Source organism: Daphnia pulicaria, chromosome 3, assembly GCF_021234035.1.
Source record: "Daphnia pulicaria isolate SC F1-1A chromosome 3, SC_F0-13Bv2, whole genome shotgun sequence".
Lineage (NCBI taxonomy): Eukaryota > Metazoa > Arthropoda > Branchiopoda > Diplostraca > Daphniidae > Daphnia > Daphnia pulicaria.
The window spans coordinates 7622583-7645656 of record NC_060915.1 but is presented as its reverse complement, the minus strand read 5'-3'; the positions used below and the strand labels follow the sequence as shown (position 1 = coordinate 7645656).

The 23074-nt window shown below is 39.2% G+C and overlaps 4 protein-coding genes and 1 long non-coding RNA gene across 14 annotated transcripts; 3 read left to right on the top strand and 2 right to left on the bottom strand.

The window, feature by feature from the left end:
* The first annotated feature begins 2610 nt into the window (after nucleotides 1-2610).
* Nucleotides 2611-3424, top strand: LOC124329545. Its single transcript, XR_006916810.1, has 2 exons — nucleotides 2611-2670; nucleotides 2743-3424. It is a non-coding gene; the product is annotated as an uncharacterized LOC124329545 (long non-coding RNA).
* An 866-nt stretch (nucleotides 3425-4290) lies between these two features.
* On the top strand, nucleotides 4291-10585 carry LOC124328286 (NADPH oxidase 5-like). Of its 2 annotated transcripts, none has more exons than XM_046786994.1 (20): nucleotides 4291-4694; nucleotides 5462-5734; nucleotides 5817-5911; nucleotides 5984-6092; nucleotides 6171-6268; nucleotides 6349-6469; nucleotides 6552-6702; nucleotides 6778-7009; nucleotides 7091-7296; nucleotides 7373-7561; nucleotides 7665-7724; nucleotides 7841-7980; nucleotides 8051-8127; nucleotides 8308-8555; nucleotides 8666-8921; nucleotides 8995-9259; nucleotides 9360-9470; nucleotides 9554-9763; nucleotides 9846-10049; nucleotides 10122-10585. In XM_046786994.1, exons 1-20 carry the CDS (start codon nucleotides 4650-4652, stop codon nucleotides 10317-10319), a joined length of 3288 nt encoding a protein of 1095 aa, XP_046642950.1. In that variant the 5' UTR covers nucleotides 4291-4649; the 3' UTR covers nucleotides 10320-10585. The 2 variants fall into 2 exon arrangements, with proteins under 2 accessions (XP_046642950.1, XP_046642951.1); XM_046786995.1 differs by lacking the exon at nucleotides 4291-4694 and adding an exon at nucleotides 5216-5296.
* LOC124328288 lies at nucleotides 10473-14080 on the bottom strand. Of its 2 annotated transcripts, none has more exons than XM_046787000.1 (9): nucleotides 13946-14080; nucleotides 13449-13691; nucleotides 13080-13382; nucleotides 12794-13003; nucleotides 12515-12731; nucleotides 12296-12450; nucleotides 11905-12144; nucleotides 10820-11068; nucleotides 10473-10760 (listed from the first exon to the last, which is right to left on the bottom strand). In XM_046787000.1, the coding sequence occupies exons 1-9, from the start codon at nucleotides 14031-14033 to the stop codon at nucleotides 10600-10602; spliced, it is 1866 nt and encodes a 621-aa protein (XP_046642956.1). In that variant the 5' UTR covers nucleotides 14034-14080; the 3' UTR covers nucleotides 10473-10599. The 2 variants fall into 2 exon arrangements, with proteins under 2 accessions (XP_046642956.1, XP_046642954.1); XM_046786998.1 differs by lacking the exon at nucleotides 11905-12144 and adding an exon at nucleotides 11416-11655.
* Nucleotides 14081-15656: 1576 nt separating this feature from the next.
* On the top strand, nucleotides 15657-21063 carry LOC124328287. Of its 2 annotated transcripts, none has more exons than XM_046786997.1 (14): nucleotides 15657-15789; nucleotides 16166-16352; nucleotides 16525-16788; nucleotides 16849-16935; nucleotides 17001-17190; nucleotides 17271-17385; nucleotides 17463-17590; nucleotides 17672-18142; nucleotides 18215-18364; nucleotides 18418-18503; nucleotides 18561-18938; nucleotides 19005-19326; nucleotides 19383-20093; nucleotides 20179-21063. In XM_046786997.1, the coding sequence occupies exons 2-14, from the start codon at nucleotides 16245-16247 to the stop codon at nucleotides 20184-20186; spliced, it is 3018 nt and encodes a 1005-aa protein (XP_046642953.1). In that variant the 5' UTR covers nucleotides 15657-15789; nucleotides 16166-16244; the 3' UTR covers nucleotides 20187-21063. The 2 variants fall into 2 exon arrangements, with proteins under 2 accessions (XP_046642953.1, XP_046642952.1); XM_046786996.1 differs by having other exon boundaries at nucleotides 17268-17385.
* A 219-nt stretch (nucleotides 21064-21282) lies between these two features.
* On the bottom strand, nucleotides 21283-22608 carry LOC124328290 (nucleoredoxin-like protein 2). 7 transcript variants are annotated; one of them, XM_046787007.1, is made up of 7 exons: nucleotides 22454-22608; nucleotides 22310-22334; nucleotides 22198-22279; nucleotides 22000-22122; nucleotides 21893-21938; nucleotides 21690-21823; nucleotides 21283-21616 (listed from the first exon to the last, which is right to left on the bottom strand). In XM_046787007.1, the coding sequence occupies exons 4-7, from the start codon at nucleotides 22110-22112 to the stop codon at nucleotides 21475-21477; spliced, it is 435 nt and encodes a 144-aa protein (XP_046642963.1). In that variant the 5' UTR covers nucleotides 22113-22122; nucleotides 22198-22279; nucleotides 22310-22334; nucleotides 22454-22608; the 3' UTR covers nucleotides 21283-21474. The 7 variants fall into 7 exon arrangements, with proteins under 7 accessions (XP_046642963.1, XP_046642958.1, XP_046642961.1 ...); XM_046787002.1 differs by having other exon boundaries at nucleotides 22185-22334; XM_046787005.1 differs by having other exon boundaries at nucleotides 22198-22334.
* Between the last annotated feature and the right edge of the window lie 466 nt (nucleotides 22609-23074).

The following is a 23074-nucleotide window of genomic DNA, read 5'->3' as shown; positions in this document are numbered from 1 at the left end:
CATAAAATGTACTAGTAAATGATTTGTAAAACTCTTCTTCCCAACTCACTTTTTCCAACAATTTTTTAGAGATTTAAAAAATAGACAAGTACAAAAATTTGTTTGTCGATGTTTGATAAATTAAGAACTAAAAAAAATTTCCTGTTGGTAACGTGCGGAGAGAATTACAGAAAAAATGGATTTCTTAATCAGATGCAGATGAAAAAAGAAAGCGTGTGTTTGCAAATTCACATTTGATCTCGCTTATCCATCCAATAATTGTTGGATTTCTTAATCAGATGCTATTTGAACTTTGACGTAATTTAACAATTGTAATAAAACAACGAATACAAATAAAAAACAAATAACAAAAGTAATCAAGCATTGGTCATCGAGAACTATTTATTAAAGGTCACAGTAAAATTTAAAAAAAAAAAAAATCTGGATTCTGAAATCAAGTGTCTTTATTACTTTGTTATCAGGGAGAAAATCAATATAACTAAAACACATTGCTGGGTAAAAAAGACATAGCAAAGTGAAGACCACAACAAAAAAAAAAGAGGGGAAATGAATTTGAAAAAAAAACCAGAAACTCAATCAAATCAATGCTAAGCGCAGGTGGAAAAACTGGTCGTTCCTTCAAGAGAGATCCATGGAATCTATTAAAACGATTAAGATGATTAAAATCTACACAAATAAAATTACACTTATTAATTACCTTTAGCAGCGCAATGACGAGACACAAATTCTTGGAGATGGATAGGAAGCCGATCTTCGTCGTATGGAATTTTCTTCAGACCAATAACTCGTACACAGAGGCAGGATAAAGGGAAAACGGTGCGTGGTACCGAATGTAGATATGGGCTGATTGGGGACTTTTTTTCTTTGTGACTCTTTCCACATTTTCCTCCAAGACAGCGAGAATAGTTTTCCCATCATCAGCGGCCATGTCAAGATGTGTACCTGCGTCCACCAGAGTCTTGAACATGGACACGTTTTGTTCCCAATGAATGTCTTCGTTGCCGGCCAAAAGGTGAAGAGGAGTGCGTCCGTTTTGGTCGATGGCGTTAGGGTCAGCTCCGAGTTCTAGCATAAGCTTGACCGTCTCGTTGTTAAAGGGATCCCGTACTGCCGCATGTAGCACGCTTGTGGTGCGGGTTGGAAACCACAAGCGAATGAATTCAGAGTAGTAACACTTCAAAGTGTGGCTGAGTTGGCTGGGCAGCATTGGGGAAATCGTTTTCACAACAACAAGGAGGTACATGACAAGCTCTGCAAAACTTGAGCAACATTCAACATCACATACTTCTTCAATGGCATGACCGTTCTGAAGTGATGGCAATTGGAAATCACACATCTCTTCCGCATCTCGGAAAAATTTTGGGAAATAACACATAAATTTGGTAGACATGGTGAAGAATTTAAGATATGAATCTGGGAAATGGTCACCATCAGCTAAATCTAAACATGATTTGTGAAAAAAAGACACAATGTTTACGAATGTTTCGAACAAAATTGGCAACAGTTGTTGTGAAAATGTTTGATCGCCCATAAACTCCTCAAAAATAACACAACACAAATCAATGAATAGTAGATCGTCTTGGATGGGTGATGGCTTCCACAAATCAATAGCTACATCTAACAAACTGCCAATGTAGGGCACTTTGTTGGCAGCACAACAAATTCTTCGTAGGACGAGAAGCGATTGTAGTTTTAAGCTGTTTTCAAACTCCAACCTCCACTCGTCAACATCACCTTCCACGCAGCGCCGTTGGTATTCTTCGAGAAAAGTATTAAGCTCTGCACCAGACGCTAGCTCTTGTATTGAGCCGAAAACTTTGCTGGAGGCTGAAGATGGTACGAAGACGTGTGGCGTCTTTGGCAGCAGAGGTTCACCTGGATAAAAAAAAAAAAAGGGTTTTTGAAAATAGGAATTCACAGTAAAAAAAAAAGCAACTTACCAGAAAAACGAAGATCCATGGCTTGTATCCAGCGCTGCAAGCCAAGTGTAGACATTTGGATGCTATGGTCATAGCTGGAATCGGCAAACAAAAGCGATGCAATGATGTCTTGGGCACCGGTCGATTCCGGATTTTAACATGTTAGGGGCAGGGGGAGAAAAAAGATAGGCCATCTCTAGGACCTTTTTTTTAGACTTGGTATTTGGAAAACCGGCAACTACGGGAGGGGGGAACAAAGGGAAAATAACTGAGAAATGAAAACTTTTCATTTTCACATCGAAATTAAAGTGATTTCTCAAATGGCATGGGGGTCAACATTTCAGATGAGGTTATAGAGCTAACGATGCTCTTTTTTTTAAGCCCTAAAGAACTCTCCTAGCCCTATTTTCCGTCCAGTACAAGAGAGCCAAAGTAGTACGATTTACTACTGGCCCTCTCGACTGTGCGGAAACTTTTACCTCCAATTTAAAAGGGACGTTCCCGTGAAAGAAAAAATACCCAAAAAATATATGCTATAAACCTTAAGTCTAAGAACCCCCTGTCCAAAAATCGTTTTCGTCCGTCGAAAACTTGATTTTTGGCGAATTTTCAAAAAACCCGTTTTCCCATAAGCTTCTCTCAGCTGTGCGGAAACTTTGTGTAGCTACTGTATGTATATCACCAGCGCCCTAAAAAAACTGATTTAAAGGCTGTTGGACTGCAAATGGCTCTCGACTTACTTTACGCAGAGGTATAGTGTTCTGCATGGTTTCACCAAAAAATATAAGGACCAAAAGATTACATCTGCTTGACTGTTTGCCAGGAAAAACGTGATTTAGTGACTGGACTGAAGACACGCACCAACGCTGGCAGACCAAACTGGGACAAAGTATTTCAGAAATTAGTTGACGAAGATAAGGGAAAGGTAACGGTGTTCTACTGCGGCCCCCCACAATTGGCAAAAGAACTGAGAAAAAAATGTAACGAGTTCGGCTTCGACTTCCGCAAAGAAATATTTTAGATGTATATTTAGCGAGCCGACTTGACTGCTGCTGTTGTTTATTGCTATTTCATAATCATGCATATCTCACAAATACCGAGTGATGCAACGAGCTGTTTGCAACATCTTGGATTTTCTCTGATTGCCAGCGAATTTTGGCTGGCATTCCCCAATTTTTTTGCTGGCATTCCCCAATTTTCTGCTGGGGACTTTTTTTTTCTTTTGATAATCACTATGAAAATCCCCCAAATTCTTGCGCTAGTACGCATAACTTTATTTATTTATTTATTTTATTTACCTTTAAGCGTTTAATTTTTAAAAACTCTAAAAATTTCGTTTAAATTTTTTTAACATCCGCATTTATGTTAATTTGCAATTACGTCATCGGTTTCGAACTGAATCATGTGGCAGAAAAATGTTACCTGCCACGGGTTTACTACCTCTGCCTCTGCGAATGTTATAATCTGGGTAGAATAGAATATACGTACACGTCACGAACACAAAACTTATGTGTTTCATTTTACTGCTACAAATTTAACCGGTTCTTATAATAGCGTTATTTATTATATCCTTGCTGAGAACGGTACGTAGTTTCTATCGTTGACTCGATCTTACTCGATCTTTTTTTGATCTTACCGGATTTTACATTAAACCCAACGGTTGATGTGGGCCAGTATATAGCTAAACACAACAAGAAAGATAAGATACATTGAAAATCACACAATTGTCACGTACGCAAGATTCACGGGGTTCCAGAGGGATTTTCTAGTTGACGCAATTGTGTTACACCAACCGTCCCAATCACGAACTGTATTTTACTATAGGCCTACGTAAAAGAGTAAGTGCTTGAAGTGTTACAAGACGCAAGTATAGAAAGGACCCGTTTTTTATATAATTGTATATTACGCGTGTATATATCTCGCATGACAGCACATGAGCCCACGACAACCTTGCAGACAATATCATATGTTCTCTACCATATACTTATAATTATCTCTTATCGGTGCCTTTATAAGCGGGTGGTAGGTCTCTGTCGCTCAACATTCAACTTTTTTTACACTTATTGTTAGGTACCAGCGCGGTTAATTTAAAATAGAATCACGGATAGTTTATTATTGCGTTCTAGGTTTTCAACGTTTGAGTGGACGACTTTCCATCAATTTCAATGCTGGTGGAATCGATTGGAAATACCCACATTCGTTTTTCCGTAAAACTGATCTACCGGCTTTAGGCTTTACGTCAGCTTTACGAACGTAAGTGCTGTAGGCATAATATGTATTTTGACACATTTAGATCGTTTCGTTCGAGGATTGATCGGGAAAAGGAATAGTATCAGTTCAGACTTCAGAGCCAGGTGCATATCACTTCTACTCACTTGTAACTGCTAACACCGGTGAGGATGAATACATTGCATAGTGACAGCTGACAACTGACATTTTGAGATAAGTCTGACTTGAAGTGACTGTAGCGATAATACGAACAGGAACTGCAATTATAACACCTTCATGAACAGCAACAATCATCAGAATAATCACAGAATCCGAATTCTTATCTCGATAGCATCAAACAAGTCACATACAAGTGAGAAATCAAAAGTCTGCAAGTCTATTACTACTTGACTTATGTACTATTTGAGTCCAATTTTACGACTGCGGCAGAGTGAATAAGTATAGCATCAACACACTTAGCGTTTCAACGTCAGCCAAACCTTCTTTAAGAGAAAAAAAACCATGGCTACACCTGGCAACCCGAATAGACCAAATAATTTGAAATTGGTAAGACACTTGAATAATTTTTTTTTCTTTTAATGATGTTTGTAACAGTTACCGCCATAACCGCGTCATAATATTACCGCAAGCTTAACTCTTTTACAATTAAAAATACGCGAGGAATGCGCATACATCAATGCATTTATTGGTAGTAAACTAAGTGTCCAACGAGATTCGATATTTAATTTGAGGATTTAAAATTTGAATAGGGTGCGGAAAAAATCCCCTTTTCCACAAGTCAAGTGCTTATCAATTTATTGCTATTGAGTTACGCCATATCGATTTTCCCTCTTTTCTATTTTGTGAATGTGACATCATCTATGATTTGAACTACGCAATTGTCAACAAGGGAAACTGCTTGTTTCTAGATTTATTCTTGCACATTGTATCCGCGAGCAATATCTGTGGGGATAACCTGGACTATCAACATTGATTAGGGAGAGAAACATTTTACTGCAGCCAATTCATTGCTGGGGTTTCGTGTACTGCGTGTGCTGGGACGAAAACTCGCAACTGTATACAACGTATAGTTAAAACATAAAATCAAATCCTGCAAACACTTTACTTTTGTCTACCTTTTTAGTGACACATACATCACTTTGTTATGGGTTAGCGAGTTTTTATCTCTCACGAGCTCAGAGGCCAGAGATTATTTTTAATTTTAAATTTGAAAAAACCCTCCATACGTGCGACTTTATTTTATTTTGGATGAACAAAAACACATTATATACAAAATTTAACGTAAAATTGTTTTGCTTTCTTATGTAATAAAGAGCAAGGACGGACATTTTGGGTTAGCAAGAAATGTCAAATTTCAATGGGGATTTGAAACCGGAGGGCCCAATCGAACACCCAATATGAGCAGGAATAGCAGCTTGTCATCAACGTACCCCGAGTCTCCCTCATCACCAAGCGGGCGACTATCTCACAGGACCAATAGTCGACAGCAAGCATTAGCAAGTCTCCAATCCTTGTGTTCTCGGGCAGTTATGGAATCCAATTCAAAATTTACCGCCAATAGTTTTTGTCAATTGTTTTCTAAAAACGTAAGTACCAAAGCCAATAAGCAATCAATAATATTCCGGCCCCTTTAGACATGATTTGATAATATCGACGATGTAATCACAGGAGGTACATCAACTTCTCTTCAAGCTATTTGATGACAAATCCAAGGGAAGACTAGTTCAGTCTCAATTTATCGACTTTCTTAACGAGAAACTAGGGTAAGTTCGTAATAATTAAAGGAAAGTAACACCGAGAAGACGTTTTATCCGCATCTCTAACGATATATATAGGAGAGAAGGCCGGGAATTTGTAAACTCGTTTGACACAACAGCATATGTTACAGCAGGAGAGGCGGATTTGGATTTACAGCTTTTTTCTCGCATTCTCCAAAACCAAAAGGTATACAGAACTCGACCCAGATTTATGACTAACTTTTACCCAAACGTAGTAAAATCTCATTAACATTCATCCTTGCAGCTACTTTCGAAACTTTTCAAATTAATTGATTTTAACGGGACTAAGAATGTTTCAGTGCAAAGTGTCATAGTTTTCATCATGGATTTGTCGCTACCAAGGTAAATAATACTATAAATATTAAATCGAAATGGCAGGCTCTTATTTCCAGTGAAAGTAACAATGCAGCCATTATATGCAGGAAATCTAGTAAAAATAATAGACTGCTCAGGTTTGAAAGCATCGACGAGCTTTTCAGTAGCACAAATGGCAGAACAGAGCTTACCCTCGATGATTTCAAAAAAATAATTCCTTCCAAAGACGTGAGTTATTGGACATATAAGTTTGATAGCTGACTTAATCGCACTCGCGCCTTTTGCTGAATTCAATTGTTCTTAATTGCAGGCCTTTTTCGCTGAACGCGTCTTCCACATCTTAGATAAGGATGGTTCCAGAGGTATCTCGACTTCTGAATTAAGACTGGGGCTCGAACAGTTGTGCAGTCAGTCAGCCGAAGACAGAGTGCGCTTTCTGTTTCAAATTTACGATGGAGACGGTAATATATAACCATTAACGAAATCATCAATTATGCAACTTGCCAGTACTTTCTCAGAGCTAACATTTCATGCAGGGGACGGACTTATCCAGCTGCATGACTTGAGATCGGTCTTAAGAGCGTGCACCGAAGAGAACAAAATGAACTTTAGTGACGAGCAACTTGATCAACTTGCTTTGGCTCTCTACGAAGACGCTGTGAACTCGGTGGATGATGGCAATATCAGCGCTGTGAATGGACTTGAGTTTGAGCACCTGAAAGCTCAATTAGAAAAGCACCCGGGACTTATCGATGAACTTTCCTTCAGGTATATTCCTCTTATGGTTGCAGCACTTCATTCTTTGCCGCCCATCAACTATATATCCCATCTTATATAATTCTGTTAAAGCTTGGAGCGGTTTTTGCTTCCATCGACAGTTCCGAGAGTGAGAAAATCACGTTGGTCCGCTAGCGTGTTTTGGTCTTATCTCCGGAATAATGCTGCGTTTCTGGCATTTCTCGTGGCATTTCTCTTCGTGAACATTGCATTGTTTGCTAGCCGCGCATACCAATACCGACAGGAAAACCCTGCCTACATAGTTGCAAGGGCTTGTGGTGTGAATCCCTCATCTTCTCTCTCCCTTATAATACCGTTAATTAAGCAACTTCATTCCGGTCTGATGTGAAACAGGTCAGGTGTTGAACTTCAACTGTGCATTCGTCGTTGTCCTGATGCTCCACCATTGCATCACGTGGATTAGGCAGACTAAATTGGCGGTTTTTTTACCACTTGACCAGCACGTTTATCTTCACAAACTTTGCGGCTTTACTATCGTCTTCTTCGGCACTCTCCACACTGCAATGCACATGATCAATTTTTGTGAGTAACTGTGTTGAAAAAACCGTTTGCACTAGCATTTTTAAAATTTTCAGCGAATTTCAGTCTGAGCTGTTTATTTGAATTGATATTTCTTTGTTGACAGCTTTAAATATAGCAAATGAACTGGTTTCACCAGTAACGAATCAAACACACTCGGCAGAAGGTATAATCTATACGTAATATGCTCTGCAAGTTGCCTTACTCAAAGAGCATTTTAACCACCATATACTGTACTCGTCGACATGTAGCACATGACCGCATCTGTTTCCTTGTTTACAGAATGGCTGTTCACGACGATTCCCGGTCTTTTTGGTCTCATTCCCGGTGTGGCCAATTTGACCGGCTGGGGTTTATGTGTTATTTTAGGGGTGATGATTCCTTGTTCTTTGCCTTTCGTACGAAAGACCGGCTATTTCGAAGTATTTCATTGCTACAATTGCTAACCTTAAACTTATCATTAATAGTGGCTACCTTTCTTTTAATTTGTAGTTATTTTATTGGACTCACTTCCTTCATTATCCCTTTTGGGCTTTATTGATCCTCCACGGTCCCCACTTTTGGTATTGGTGAGTATTCCTTGCGCTTTCCCGTCTTCAGCAGAAAATCTATTTTTTATTAAGTCTTACATAACACAATTGGTTATATGGCCCAAACTATTTCAGACCGCTACTCTGTTGAGCCATTAGACGAACATTTCCAATTAACTTTTGGTAATCATTTGACCTTTTCTGTCTGATGTGGAATAGGCTGGTTGGTCCCGGCGCCCTTTTCATCATTCTCGAGAAATTACTTCGCCTAAGAAATCGCATGACTGGCAAGGGCAGAACCTTCATCAATTATGCAATTTTACTGCCGTCGAGCGTCACACATATAGTATGCCGGAAGCCGCCTAACTTTAATTTTCATGCGGGGGATTACGTTTATCTCAACATACCAGCAATCGCCTCCTACGAGTGGCACCCTTTTACAATTAGCAGTGCTCCTGAACTTCCCGGTAAATATAATTATTGCCTGGAACGACTACGGTATTATATTAAGCGACGTGGCGATAATTATGATTTTTCTTGGGATGTGCTATTTTTGCTACCGAAATATGTATTACAGATCTAATATGGTTCCACATTCGGGGTGTTGGCGGATGGACGAATAAACTTTACGAATATTTCAAACGAGAGCAAATTAAACAACGCGAATTTGAGCATCATTCACTTCGACCAGCTTCACTTTTCGTGAGTTCCAACCAATCCGTGTTCCAAACAAACGTTTCGCTCGGGAATCAATCGGCAACGATCGCATCCGCTAAAAACACTACTGAAAATCAGCCGCCTTTCGGATGGACAAAAACCCGCAGACCTTACAAGTGAGATATGGCCCTTGATTGATTCAGAAAATATCGTTCTTTTTTAATGTTTGCGGTCGTTGTTCAATTACAGTCCTCAAATTTCTATAACGTTGAGCGAAGTGAGCACGAGCGAATCACCAGCCGGAGCTCAGTCCGTGGCACATACCGGTTATCGATACATGCGTCATCCTCCAGAAATAATTAATTTGCCGGTTCCAATTGAAGATCCTCGTAATGATGACCTTCCACATGTAATGTGGAAAAAAATTAACAGGAAAAAAGGTCTTCGTGATCCTTTTGGACAGGAAACATTAAGAGCTCGTAGAACAAATGTGAACAAACAAGTTGGGGAAAACGTACGAGATCAACTTATATTATATTCAATTATGTCTATCTAAATACTTTATGCATAAGAGGGAAAAAAAATGTTTTCTTTAATGTGAATATATTATTCAGGGAGAGTCATCTGTGCGAGACAACAGACCTAATGGGATTACAACCATTAGTGATGCGATACCGGATCCAACACAAATGGTAGAGGGTGTAAACATATACCTTCCATTAGAAGTACGTTTACACGTATAATATTTTTATTTTGCTGCTATGAAAAATTTGATTGCAATTCCCAATCGCGAAATAAAAAAAACTAGATTACCATGGATGGACCTTATGGAACACCTTCTAGTCACATTTTTCGCGCTCAGCATGCAGTTCTTATTGCGGCTGGCATCGGTGTGACTCCCTATGCGAGTATTCTGCAATCAATTATGCATCGCTACTATACCAGTTTACAAAAGTGTCCGAATTGTCGATATTCGTGGGCGAACCAAATGCCAGAATCGATCATGAACCTAAAAAAGGTACACACAACTAGTGGAAGGGCCAATATTCCACCACAAATGAACGCAGAAATTAAACGTAGAATTTTGGTATTTTTTTAAGGTTGACTTTTTCTGGATTAATCGCGATCAACGCAGTTTCGAATGGTTTGTTCACGTGCTATCGCAACTGGAAATGGAACAAGTTGAAATGGATAGCGCGCTTGGCCGGTTCCTCGATTTACATATGTATATCACCAGCGCCCTAAAAAAAACTGATTTAAAGGCTGTTGGACTGCAAATGGCTCTCGACTTACTTTACGCAGAGGTATAGTGTTCTGCATGGTTTCACCAAAAAATATAAGGACAAAAAAATTACATCTGTTTGACTGTTTGCCAGGAAAAACGTGATTTAGTGACTGGACTGAAGACACGCACCAACGCTGGCAGACCAAACTGGGACAAAGTATTTCAGAAATTAGTTGACGAAGATAAAGGAAATGTTACCGTTTTCTACTGCGGCCCCCCTGAATTATCCAAAGTACTGAAAAAGAAATGCAACAAGTTTGGCTTCAATTTTCACAAAGAAATTTTTTAACATGTCAAAGCTCTTATCACTACTAAACTTTTTTTTATAAAATGAAAGTGTATTCAATAAAACGCAGTCATGCTACAAATAAAAGATCACTTAATGTTGAGATTGCTATTTATCGATGAAATCCTACATGAGGACGGAGTGAAGTGGACGGAATTAATTGCAATTCACTCGTTCTTCGTGTTGCACATTATCAAGGTCTACATGTTTAAAAAAAAGAGAAAAAAATAGCAGTCGCGACATGCATTAGGGCTGGTCATTCACTCACACTTTTGCGAAAAATTCAGTGTTGGACGATAAAAAGTAAAGTTAGGGGTAAAAGAATGGCAGTTATTGAGATGTGTATGTTGTCTGCACTGCCTCGGAAACTGAACGTTTGAATATACGATTCAGATGTTCTCCATGGATTTTCACCATCATCAAAATTCATCGGGCATTGATCACCTGTACAAGAAAAAAAAGTTACAAAAGCTTAATTTTAAAGTACATTTTCAGGGTCTTACGCTCTCTCTCATATTCTTCCATGTTTAAATGAACAGCAGCTCCTTCTGTATAATTCCAACTGGTGACATCTTGATTGAGGGGACAGTAAGGACCTAACGCCTGGGACATGTAGATTTTAGTCAAGTCAGCCCGCTGATATACCCAGCATCGGTAACGACTGAAGGCGTCTAACTCGTCGTAGGTGATGAGATATGAGCGGAGATTTTCCTTCCAAAAGCCAATGCATTTGAGCTTGTAATCGGGATCACCTTTAAAGTGTCAGAGAAAAAAATTAGCATACATGCTAATAAGTTGTAAATAAATTGGAATTAAAAGCGGGAAGTGAGAAGCGGAAGCAAAATCTACGGGTGAGTAGCTAACTACGACAATCAGCTAGTATGCGAAGCGGCAAAAGAAGCGACAGAAAGCGAGACATGTAGCGAACATTAAACATCGGCAGCGGCTGTAACGTAATATCCTGTTAAGCGAAAATTAAGTAAACCATTTCCAGCACCACCAAAAAGCGAATTGCACCAGCAAAGCAATAATTGATCTGCATAGATGAATTAATGCGGGAACTAAAAACAAGCAGCGTTGAGATAAAGGGTTTCAATACTGTAAATGTCAACGGGTCGTCCTTTGTAATCCACTGAGAGGCAATAATGTTCATCGATCCACATTTCCTTTTGTTCAGCATCGCAAACCGAAAAGTCTGAAATGTTTTCTTTGCAATAAATGTCGGGACGAGGCGAATCAGTCACACCCCCCAAGATACGCGTCTCAAACTTGATATCGCCTTTCTGCGTAAACTTGAATTTTCCGGCCACTGGACAACGAATTGGAACTGGATCTCGGGCTATTTAAGTAAAATTACGTGAAATTACTGATGCATTTCACAACCAGGAAATCTAATAAGACAATCAGTATGCCTTCTCTTATTAAACAAAATTCATAGGCTTCCAGTAAAGCAAATCTTGTTCTTTTGCAGATCTGTAAACTAGAAATGACTTCAAATGGCATTAGTACGTAGAATAACATGTTGAAGTATCAAGTATCAAAGGGATGAAATGGGGAAAAAAGAAATAATCTCGAGACAATTAAGTACTGTAGATATCCATAGGGCGCCCGTAAGTGTCGGTCGATAGACAGAACTCGGCATCAATAACCATCTCCTTCTGTCCGGAATCACACACTTGTAACGAAGACACTGAGTCCATACAATGGATCTCTGGACGGGGAGAATCCGTGACTCCACCTAAAATTCGGGTCTGAAACTTGATGTCTCCACTTTGCTGGAAACGGAACATACCGGCAACCGGACAGCGAATGGGAACAGGCTCCTTGGCTATTGTTAGGACAGAAAATGTTAATTTATGCACATACAGTTGTTTGGGTCACGCCATCGTTTTGAAGGTACGCTCTTCCTGCGATCCTAATCCTCTAATTAAAATCATTTACAGAAATCTAATTACCCACCCCGACGACAAAATGCATACCTAAAAACAAATCATATTTCCAGGCGTTCTTCGCAGGAAACTGTGTCCACGAACAGACCGTATGGAAGTCATCTTTGATCATGGCAAGTCCTTTCCGATAGCGGATAATGTTGTGGTGACGAGGAACGATGTCGTAACAAATGTAATCTTTTTGGCTGAAAATAATAAAAAAGATGATTAGTGAGTGTTTATATTCAGTAATGTATCCAATATTATTACCACCCGTCGACATTAAGACGAGTGAGAAGAATCCTTGAATCGCGCGATTCTTTGCAAATGTACACTGTTTTGCGTGATCGTCCAATATCAGGGTGCCACGTCTCGACGATGTGCGTTTGGTTTATATAAACATCAGCATCAATATTTGCGGTGTTGATCCAATGCCCAGAGAAATTTAAAGGTAGATTACAACCAGGTGTTACAGTCTCAGATTTGACTACAAGTAAAAAACAGTAAGGGTTAGAATAAATTTATTTCAGTCAAGTTTTTATTTCATACCTGGGGTCATGCGATAACGCTCGGGACTGTCTTCGGGGGACTTTAAAGTGTTACATTCTGGTGTAATAGATTTACCCATGTATTCGTCATCGTCGCGATTTTTTAAAAAGCAACGAAACTTTTCATCTTTTCGTGATTCCTTTGTATTAGCGACGGCAAAATAATGATTCTTGCCAACGAACCAATCTCCGAGGCAACTAAACTCGACAGCTACAAAAATATTGAATAATCAATCAATAAGGTAAAGTCTTAATAATTTCCAAAAAATATATAAAAGGAAAATTACTTCCATCCAAAGATTCACTCATTCCGTCACATTTTCGGTAGCTTATAGTGAATTTTTGGTTTGTAATTAAAAATTGTGATCCCGGAGTCTGACAAGACTGAATCACATTTCCAGGGTGGCTACATTCTCCGGTGAAACGAAATCGATTTTGATAGGCAAACTGCCAAACACCCTCCAATCCTGATCTACAGTTTACTGGTACAAAGTTCTCAGCAAACAGTGAAATGAGTTGCTGATCAGGATTAATGCCATCACATATGGAATTTAAAGATGGAGATTTGTCTCTTAATGTTTTGCATCCAGCTGTAAAACAATAATAAATACATTTGATTACAAAACTGTATAGTATGAGAAGGCTGCAGTACTCACATTCAATTTTGTCAAGAATATTGACTGTTCGGACAAAAAATTTTACACAATGGTAACATGTTGTTTGCTCATCATAGAAGACGAATGTGTAGTTGACGTGGTGAGAGTGGTGCGATAAAAGGCAATTTCCTCTTCCTGTCATTGAATCCCCATTGATTTCTGTTGTATGGTATTCACCATTTTCTCGATAAAACCATGTTCCACGAACAACAAATGGAATGTCACAATCTTTGGCTTGAACACCTGCCAAATCAAAAAGGTAAATATTTAAGTTGTCATCGAGCGTGACAAGTTCGGGTATTGTAACATAGTTCAACTATAACATATGCCAAGACACAATAATCTAAACAACTTATCAATAACAACCTGTAGATTATGAACTAATGACATTCAAATAAAAATAAGTGATCAATAGATTTTATCATAATTAACCCATTCATCTTTAAAATTAAAGTTTAAAGAATAAGTAAATTATAAAATGAGTGAATTATTTCTACCTTGAATACTGATAAAAACGAAAAACGAAAGGAAAGTTAATAGCAGCATTTCAGTTTTTACAAGGCACGCCCTAGATGTGCCCGCCATCGTTCAAGCTGGAAAACAGAAAATGACTGGAAATTGAAAAAGCTGAAAAACACGCTTAATGGCAACCATGCAACAGTGATCGTACTATCCATCAAGCCAAACATTTACCAACTACATTTTTCATTTTATTTCACAATCAGTTACATAATTTTAAAAATGTACCAACTGCTATTTGTTTATTCATGATAAAATTTTTAAGTGAGATCAAATTTCGTGTCCGAACAAATGAGAAGCGACCCTTTTAAAGTTATTTATTTATTCCTCCTCAGTTTTATAAAGAAGTTTTTAGAAGAAGCACTATTTGGGCTTGCGCATCAAATTAAATCGATAAGTGAAGTAAATTTAATGTAATAGTTGACTGGGAAGGTTTTAATTTAGCGAGATGTTAAACTGTTTTGTGTTAACAGTTAATTAGTTAGCGCTTGTTCTATGGTAATGAGATAGTGGAACGGAAGACCGTCAAAAAAGTTGAATAAGCGGATTAACAGATAAGGTGAAAATGGAATTTGCCCAGGAATAAGTTTACAAAAAGTTTTTTTATTGCTAGCGCTTAATAGTGCATGTTATCAGTTTCATTCTTGATTAATTGTGTTCTTCATTATTGACATCATTGGTCAATGTCCTCCACGAAGTTGAATGAAGGAGCATGCATCGTCGCCCTCTGGGAAGGGTATTGAAAAAATTCTCTGGTTTGCGAGTAGGAGTTTGTAGTCATGCAGCCCTAGCGCGAACCTATTAGTCCTGAAACGGCTTCTGGCGAAACAAAATGTTTGTTTGCAGTTGCCGCGAGCGCGAGACATAGGACAACTTTGCCTGCTTTAGCTTTACTCCTTATTTCCTCGTCCGTGTTGGACCATGGGCTACTTCAAAGAAATGGGTTTATTTTCCCATCTTCCCACTTTTGTGGCGTATTAATTGTATGAATGATAATTGGCGTAAGGCAATAGGATTTGAAAACGGATCGCTAAATCTTTATCCTAAAACTACGCTCGATTAAACATTTTTATTTGCAGTGGTTCTTCGAGAGGGTTAGTTCGGATACCAGTGCCATCTATCTAAGCAAATATCATGCATATAATATGCTATCTAAGTAATAATATGAAAAATCATTGTATAACTGAAGAATAGAAAACAGAACACTAAATTAGCTTAATGAACCATTCCTATTCATACTTAATTAGAAAATAATTGCTTTCTTTTTCCAGTTCACCACAACAACCAGTTCCGTTGACCGTTGTTGCGTTTATGGAAATTTAGCTTCATATATATGATCATATCCAGCCTAACATTTTAATTCATTTTTTTTTTGCTCTTATGAAGAATCACGTGAACCCATGTAAAACGTGCTATTATAAAAATTAGTTATTTTTTTCTTTTCAGTTTTTCAACATTTTGAATTGTGGCATTGTCTGGAGGAATCGTAACGAGATGGCGTTCATTTACAGCTCATTGCCCCAAGGCTCCCTTCCTTAACGAAAATCACCGTAAATTATTCGTGAAGCATAAACTTTAGGTATAGGAACACTAAATGAACTTGTTAATAATTTTTAATGCCCTATCTATTAATACCACTTTCAAAATTTCTGATTGTTGATAGGAATAAGCGAAGAGACCCGTCCTCCACATAAAGTTGGTCCTCCACATCCATCCGGGCTACCCTTAACAATTTCAGCGCAGTCGCAGAAGTCATTCTTCATTTTTGAGGCACTCTCATTCTGTATAACCGAAGTTTTCACCAAATATTCTGGATTTACAGGTAAACATTGTGTGCCTAATCAAAATTAAACTGGGATTTTAAACTCAATAATGGGATTCCCTTAAGTTTTAAATGGGAATCGCCTCAACAAGACTTCATTGTAGTAACTGCAAACGGATTTATTTTTGATTGTGACTTTTTGGGCAAGAATGTATCTAGGTCGGGGCCGTGAGATTGAATGGCGAAAATTTTTTGGCATTTCGTGCGTTTACGATTATTAATCCTCAATTTCTGCAGACTTCTTGTTGAAAGACTGCTGATTTTATGTTAATAGTAGCATTTGTACTTTTGAGGTCAAGATTGTGTTTTTGACTTACAACAAAGTTACATGACCTGACATCACTTTCTTAATTTTTGTTGTGTTTATTTATTGCAGCCAATTCAGTAAAGCAGCTCCAGCTTCAAACTACGACATAACTTTTAGCTAAATCTTCATTTACTTCTGGAAAAACAAAATGTCTTCGTTAAACCACAGTGGAGAAGAATCCTCTGAGTGCCCTCTCTGCATGGAACCTCTTGAAATGGATGACCTTAGCTTCTACCCCTGCACTTGTGGATACCAGGTCATATTTTGCATCTTCTCTTCCATAGTACAGTGAACCATTCCAGTGTTCATAACTACAGTGGCATTATTTTTAGAACAGACTAATGGATTTTTGTTTAATGCAGTTTAGAAATGAAAAGAAAGACACCTTTTAAAAGGAATGTATCTGATAATGTGGCTTTGTTTACTAGATATGTCGATTCTGCTGGCACCGGATAAGAACAGATGAGAATGGGTTGTGCCCTGCTTGTCGGAAAGCTTATCCTGAAAATCCAGCTGATTTCAAACCTCTTTCCACTCAAGAGATGCACCGAATCAAAGCTGAGAAGCGTCAGAAAGACCAACAAAAGAAGCAGAAAGCAACAGAAAACAGGAAACACCTAGCTAATGTAAGGGTAGTTCAGAGGAACTTGGTTTTTGTTGTTGGACTTTCTCCACGGCTAGCTGACCCAGAGGTATATTTTGTTTTCTTGTGCAAAAATTCTATCTTTCTTGTAATCAAATTTGTTTTACAGGTTTTGAAACGGCATGAGTACTTCGGTAAGCTTGGGAAAATACACAAGGTAGTCATCAACCATAGCACTCAATATGCAGGTTCTCAGGTAAAAAAAAAATTGAAGAAACTTCCTGTTTAAGTGGATTTAATATAAACTATTTGGATTACTAGGGACCAAGTGCAAGTGCCTATGTGACTTACATACGTGGAGAGGACGCTTTACGAGCGATACAATCGGTTAATAATATTACCGTTGACGGTCGGACTTTGAGAGCATCTTTAGGGACGACTAAATACTGTTCACATTTTATGAAAAATCAAGTTTGTCCTAAACCTGATTGTATGTACCTTCATGAAATTGGTGTGTTGAAGTTCTCTTTGTGACGATCAAGTGCAATCTATTAGTATGAATCGTGTTAAATTGAATGTTTGTTCAAGCAGGTGATGATGCTGCTAGTTTCACCAAAGAAGAAATGCAACAAGGCAAACATACGGACTACGAGCGGTTGTTGCACGAGCAGCTTCTGTCACCCTGTCTAAACCACAAAGAGGGCCGGTATGTTCAAGACATCAACTAAAACTGAGATGTTTCTAAATCTTATTTATCTTCCGAATCCCCTTTGCAAACAACAGAAAAGCATCAGCATCACCTCCTTTAAAAGAGGGAGCTTCCAATGCAACGCAAAGTGGACCTAAAGATGGTTGGCCTTCGCTGCCTCCCGGTTGCTCGACGGCCAATCCTTCTAGCCTTAATACCTCAGGTAACATTGACTTATTACGGTATAATGTACCACTTTCATAGTAATCAATCTCGAACATCACATCGCATACAAATATCTTAGGTAAAGTCGTAGTGCCGATTGTCAAGAGTGAACCGCCGTTGACCAAAGAGAAAAGTGGGAAGATCAAAGCGAAACCAGCACAACCGTCATCAGTTCATATACCAGTGGCCGCTGTTCAGCCGGAGGAATCTAGCTTACCTCAAGCTAAGACAAATGGATCGAACCGCAAGGCCAAAGAGAAAACAGCTGTAACTGCAGTGTTAACTGCGGTATTAAATCCAACTGCTCCTGTCACCACACAACCAACGAAACCGGAACGACAAAGATCCACCTCACTTTCTCCTGCCCTCTCTACTTCCTCCAATCCAACACCACCATTGGTTTCATCCTCGTCATCACCGTCGTCTTCTCAAGATAGCGGCTTTTTGCCTTCAAACCAACACGAATTCGAAATTCTCAAGCAAGGCGCTTCGATGGCTGCAGAGGAAGAGGAGATCGATAGAGCAAGAGATGAAGCCGAGGATTATTTTGGTAACTACTATTTTAGCCATTTTTTTTTTTTTTTGCACTCTACTCATACCGTTTTTTTTTACCTTATCGAAGATCCTGCCGGAAATAAAGTGACGGTGAATTCTTCAAGTTTCGCACACTCCATTCTCGATACTAATAACAGTAGTAACAGCCACAGTTTTTTTTCGACCGGGCCACTTCCAGCTTACACGGCGCAGTCAAATGGCACATCTCCCTCCGGCTGTAAGTTCCTTTTAAAGATTATCATTGAAAGTGTTACTAGCAACTATTTGTAGGTTGGTTAGCAAATGGCGCTGAGGAGGAGTCAATAACCTCCACGCTACCTAATCAAAGTGCAGCCGACTGGCAATTGGCGTTTAACGTGAGTTTCATTAGTAATTTAATGTATTCATTGCCACAAACTAATACTGTGTATCAGGATCTGGCATCGTCTTCACGTCTTGTTCCCAATGTAACCGCAATGGAAGACCCAAGCAATCACCAGTCAAAGAACACAGACGACGACTTGGGATTCGATCCCTTCCATGAAACGCAAAAGGCTTTGGCTGAAATGCTCGAAAAAGAGTCCATCTCAAGCCTACCCAATGGTTCAGTGTTCAGTAATGGTTGTAGCAACCTGGGTTACTCTGGCCCCGTCCAGAGTCTCTATTCCAACCCTCCAGTTCCACCATCAATGACCCGACACAGTCCAAGTTTTAGCTCTTTAGGACTAGGACTTGGGTTGGGCGTCGGCGTAGCGCCTCAACCACAGCCCTCGCGTACAAGAATTCCACCTCCGGGTTTCAATCCTACTCAGGTTTTTAAAATAATTTGAATCTGATCGAGAGTATTGACTTTATTGTTTTTTCCTCGCGGTTTTTAGCATCTTGCCGGGTCAATGAACCAAGGTGGAGTCAGTCACTTTGGTTTGAGCCTTCCCAACCTTAGCTCGAATCGGCCGGTGAATCGCCTAGACATGGGTACCAGTAAAATGTTGCCATTTATGAACAATCAGAGCACAGCCAACGGTGGTGTGGGTGGTCCTTCGACTGGATACGGTCCACGTCTCTATCATGACTCGCCTTCCTTGGGTTTAGGAATGTCAGGAATCGGGGGCATGAGCGGCGGAGGCATGTCATCAAACATGAGTTACATGGGCGGTCAAAATGGTTCGCTAAGTCATTTGTCGAACAACAAGCCACAAGGTAGTTCCTTTAGATTATCGCCTTTTACATAATTTGACGATTCCTGTCCTATATAGGATATAACACTGGAATGGGCAGCAATATGCCTTATTCCAATGGTAGCAATAGCCTTGGCCTTGGAACGAGTGGCATTGGCGATCCAGCACCCTCCATGAAGGACTGGCAAGATGGGCTTCGAGCACTGTTTCCGAACGTCAACATTTCCATGGGTAATGGAGGCGTCACGAGCAGTAACGGCAGTAGCAACAACAGCAGCAGCCATAGTGGCCGCATGGGTGCCTTTCCTCCTGGCCTCTCTGGTCTAGGCAACGGCCAACCACAGCAGATGCATCATCAACATCATCAACATCAAATGACTCAGCAACCAAACAGCTTAGCTGCAAAAGGATGGAGAAATGGTTCAGATTGGACTTCTCTCGACCCGGCCATCGTTTCTAGTGGCCAGATAACTGATTCGCGATCAGATTCGCCACCACATTGGCTTCGTTCTCTGGAGCAGTTGACGGAAACGGGAAACAGTCCGGCACAGCAGCCGCCCTCCAACCCTTCCAATCTGTTTGGCCTGGCCAATTCAACTCACTACAACTTGCCTTCACTATCTGGCCGTAGTAACGTCACACCCGCATCTGGTTTGGACGGATTGAATTCCATGGGCTCATTCTGGCCGTCGGTCTCCCACACTACCCCCTCTATGCCTCCTCCTGGTTTCAGTCACATCAGACCTACTCCCAAAACAGCATCAACGGCAGAGACACACAAAATTGACAGTAAGTCCTCCCTCATCCATCCATTGACTCTTAGCTCGTATTAGACTCATCCGACGTTCGTTTTTCGCATTTTTTCTGATTACAGATCTCTGAGGTTGGTGTTTGCCTAGGTGTTGCATTTGTTAGGGATTGGCAGTGATACTATCGTTATTTTGAAATCCTTTTGTGTCTAATTCCTGTTCACATTTTTTTTGTTTAATTTATCCTCAAATTTCTGATATGTTCGACTTCGACTCCCCTCTGCTCTTCATATTATCTAAATTCTTCTCTCCGCTACAGTACATCCCGTTCATCTTTTTCTTTCGGTCTTCGTCATTCTACCTTCCTCCCTTATCCTCTACGTTGGTTTTGGTTTTTTAAATCTTACATCCATCAAAAGAAGTTTAATCTAGAAGTTGAAACATTCGGGAATCGGTTCTTTTCCTGGAAATAAAATGAATTGAGGAAACGTTCGACTTAAAGAGGATCATCGTTTCTTGCACAAGATATTATAATTCCCTTTTGGGGATGTTTGAGTGATCTGAAACCGTTTCTCCTTATGTTGCAACTTTCTTATTACTCATTTCGGCACAGCTATAGCTACACAGAACGCCTTCAATACCGTGCGTAAACAAACAAACGAGCAAGATTGATCTACTCCTAAATGCGAATGCTGCCCTACAAGGAAAAACATCGAATCGCGAAACCAGAGCAACTAGTTCAAGTCAGCGTGCGGCTCGCATGAAGAAACAGGAAAAATTCCATCCCAAAGTCTCGCTTTCTCAACAACCTTATTTCTTTCTCATTTTCATCCCATATCCCTCTTCTTTCCGGCGAGGAAAGGTCTTGGTTGACTTGACATTTGATCGATAAAGAAAATGTTAGCCGTGTTTCGGCGCCGATGTGAAACAGAGAAGGACAAGTGTGTTCAGAGCTGGCTTGTTGGAAATGCTGATTCAGAGAATAAACAAAACGTGAATTTAAAGTATAATTTATGAGTACATGGAGAAATAATTGCTGAAGAAAGTAAAAAAAAAAAAAAGGTATAGTTATACCTAAGTAGGGCTCGGTTCCGATCGCATTTTTTAATTCACCCAGTTAATTTCTTATTGTTGGGACGGTTTGTAGCACTTTATCTTGAGTATCTATCTCAACCTTCCACATTTAGGATAATAAAATAAGCTCTTTACAACCGATCCGAGCATAATAATTATTGGGAAATTATGTGTATTAAACTTGCTGGTATAGAAATAACGAACAGTGAAATATTATTTCGTTTCCCTTTTTTTTTTTTTTTTTTTGAGGGGGGGGGCAGAAATTGTTTGTTCTGTAAGACTTGGGGTCAGCACTGTGAAGGAGTTCAAAACAACAGCGAGAAAAAACAGTATTGTTGCACGCATTTTTAGGCATTCGCCCACTGCTGGAAACAGCTCGCACCGAAGCGATGAACATCACTTCTTCCGTCTTTTGTGATAATCGTCCCATCTTTCTTAACCACCACAAGGCAAGGAATACCACTTACACCATATTTAGATTTTAAAGCCCTGAAATAATGAAAACATTGTAGAATCAAATCAATGACAACAAAAATTTTTTTACAAGTTTTTAGAATTTTACCCAGCAAGCTGTGTTCCCCATGGAATTGCGAGCCAATCAGCATGTGATTCTACCATGTACTGTATCATCTCGTTTTCGCTCCGGTCAGAGGAAACGAATATACATTCAAGGCGAGCACCTACAGCTTCCAAATCCTAATTTAAAAGGAAAATGAAAAGTTAGAATGTCAGTTCAGTAAGGGGAGGGGGACATTCAAATTTTACCCTGTAAAAGTCTGCTAGGATTGGTGTAAACATGCGACAAGGAGGGCTGAAAAATAAAAATGTCTTTAAATGTCTGAAATTCAAGAACATATCATATTAAGACATACCACCAGTGGGCTGAAAAATAATAGCAAATAATATCCTTATTTTGAAGAGCAACTTCAGCGTGCACACCTTGCTTTTGCTTGTTCACAAGTTGTTGACCACTAAGCATATCCATTTTTAATTATCTGTGAATAATACAAAATTGTTTTGAAGTACATTTAATAGCATAAAAAGGTAATTTACTAACGAATTAGGCCTACAGCAGAAGGAAGAATTATGACAAGACCGTTGTATCCAGGCTATTCAACGAATACGAATCATACACTAAGTAGACTGCTAAACGCTCTTTTGCTCTTAAAACACACAGACTACAACTTTGGTGGTGTTGGTGTTATACCTATCAGAGACAATTGTAAAACTAGATAAGAAAGCGAACAAAAGTACGTAGGTGTTCATGGTGTAGGTGTTGTTTGTTGGAATAGATAGTTAGATAAGGTAAAACTTTGTTTTAGTCACCATAGGATTAACTATACCCCGTAGTTCACTGTATAAATAGACTTTAACCTGAGTTAAATTTTTTCTAATCGACTTTCACCCTATTGACTTATTGCTTCACTCGTTGCTTCATCTATTTTTGACCCATCAATAATTCTGAATGGGACCCGTACTGACATCTCTGTGTCAAGCTTAGAGCTGCTAAAACTCGGTGAGCGGGTTTCATACGAAAACAAAAAATGTGGTTTTTTTCGGAATTCTTCTAAGTTTCAAGCTTTATATTCTGCACTATATTTTTTAATTATCATATTAATTCATATAGTAGGTAATATACCGTTATGGAATACCAGGATAGCCTGCAACAAGCAAACACATAGCGGTAACATTGGTTCGCCGTATTAAAACAGAGTCCAGAGTCTGACTTGACGTCGCCGCTAACCAGAATGGGAATACCCAACCCGACTTATAATATAAACTGATGAAACATTTGGTCAACACTATTTTGAGTATTTTCTGTTTTCATTTATAGCCAAGGAATATCCGAATGTATTTATTTCATCGCTACATTCATTTCGTGAAATATTCTTATTCATTTTTTTTTCTTGCCCCTTCCTTAAAAATGAATTTAGCGAAACACGGAAA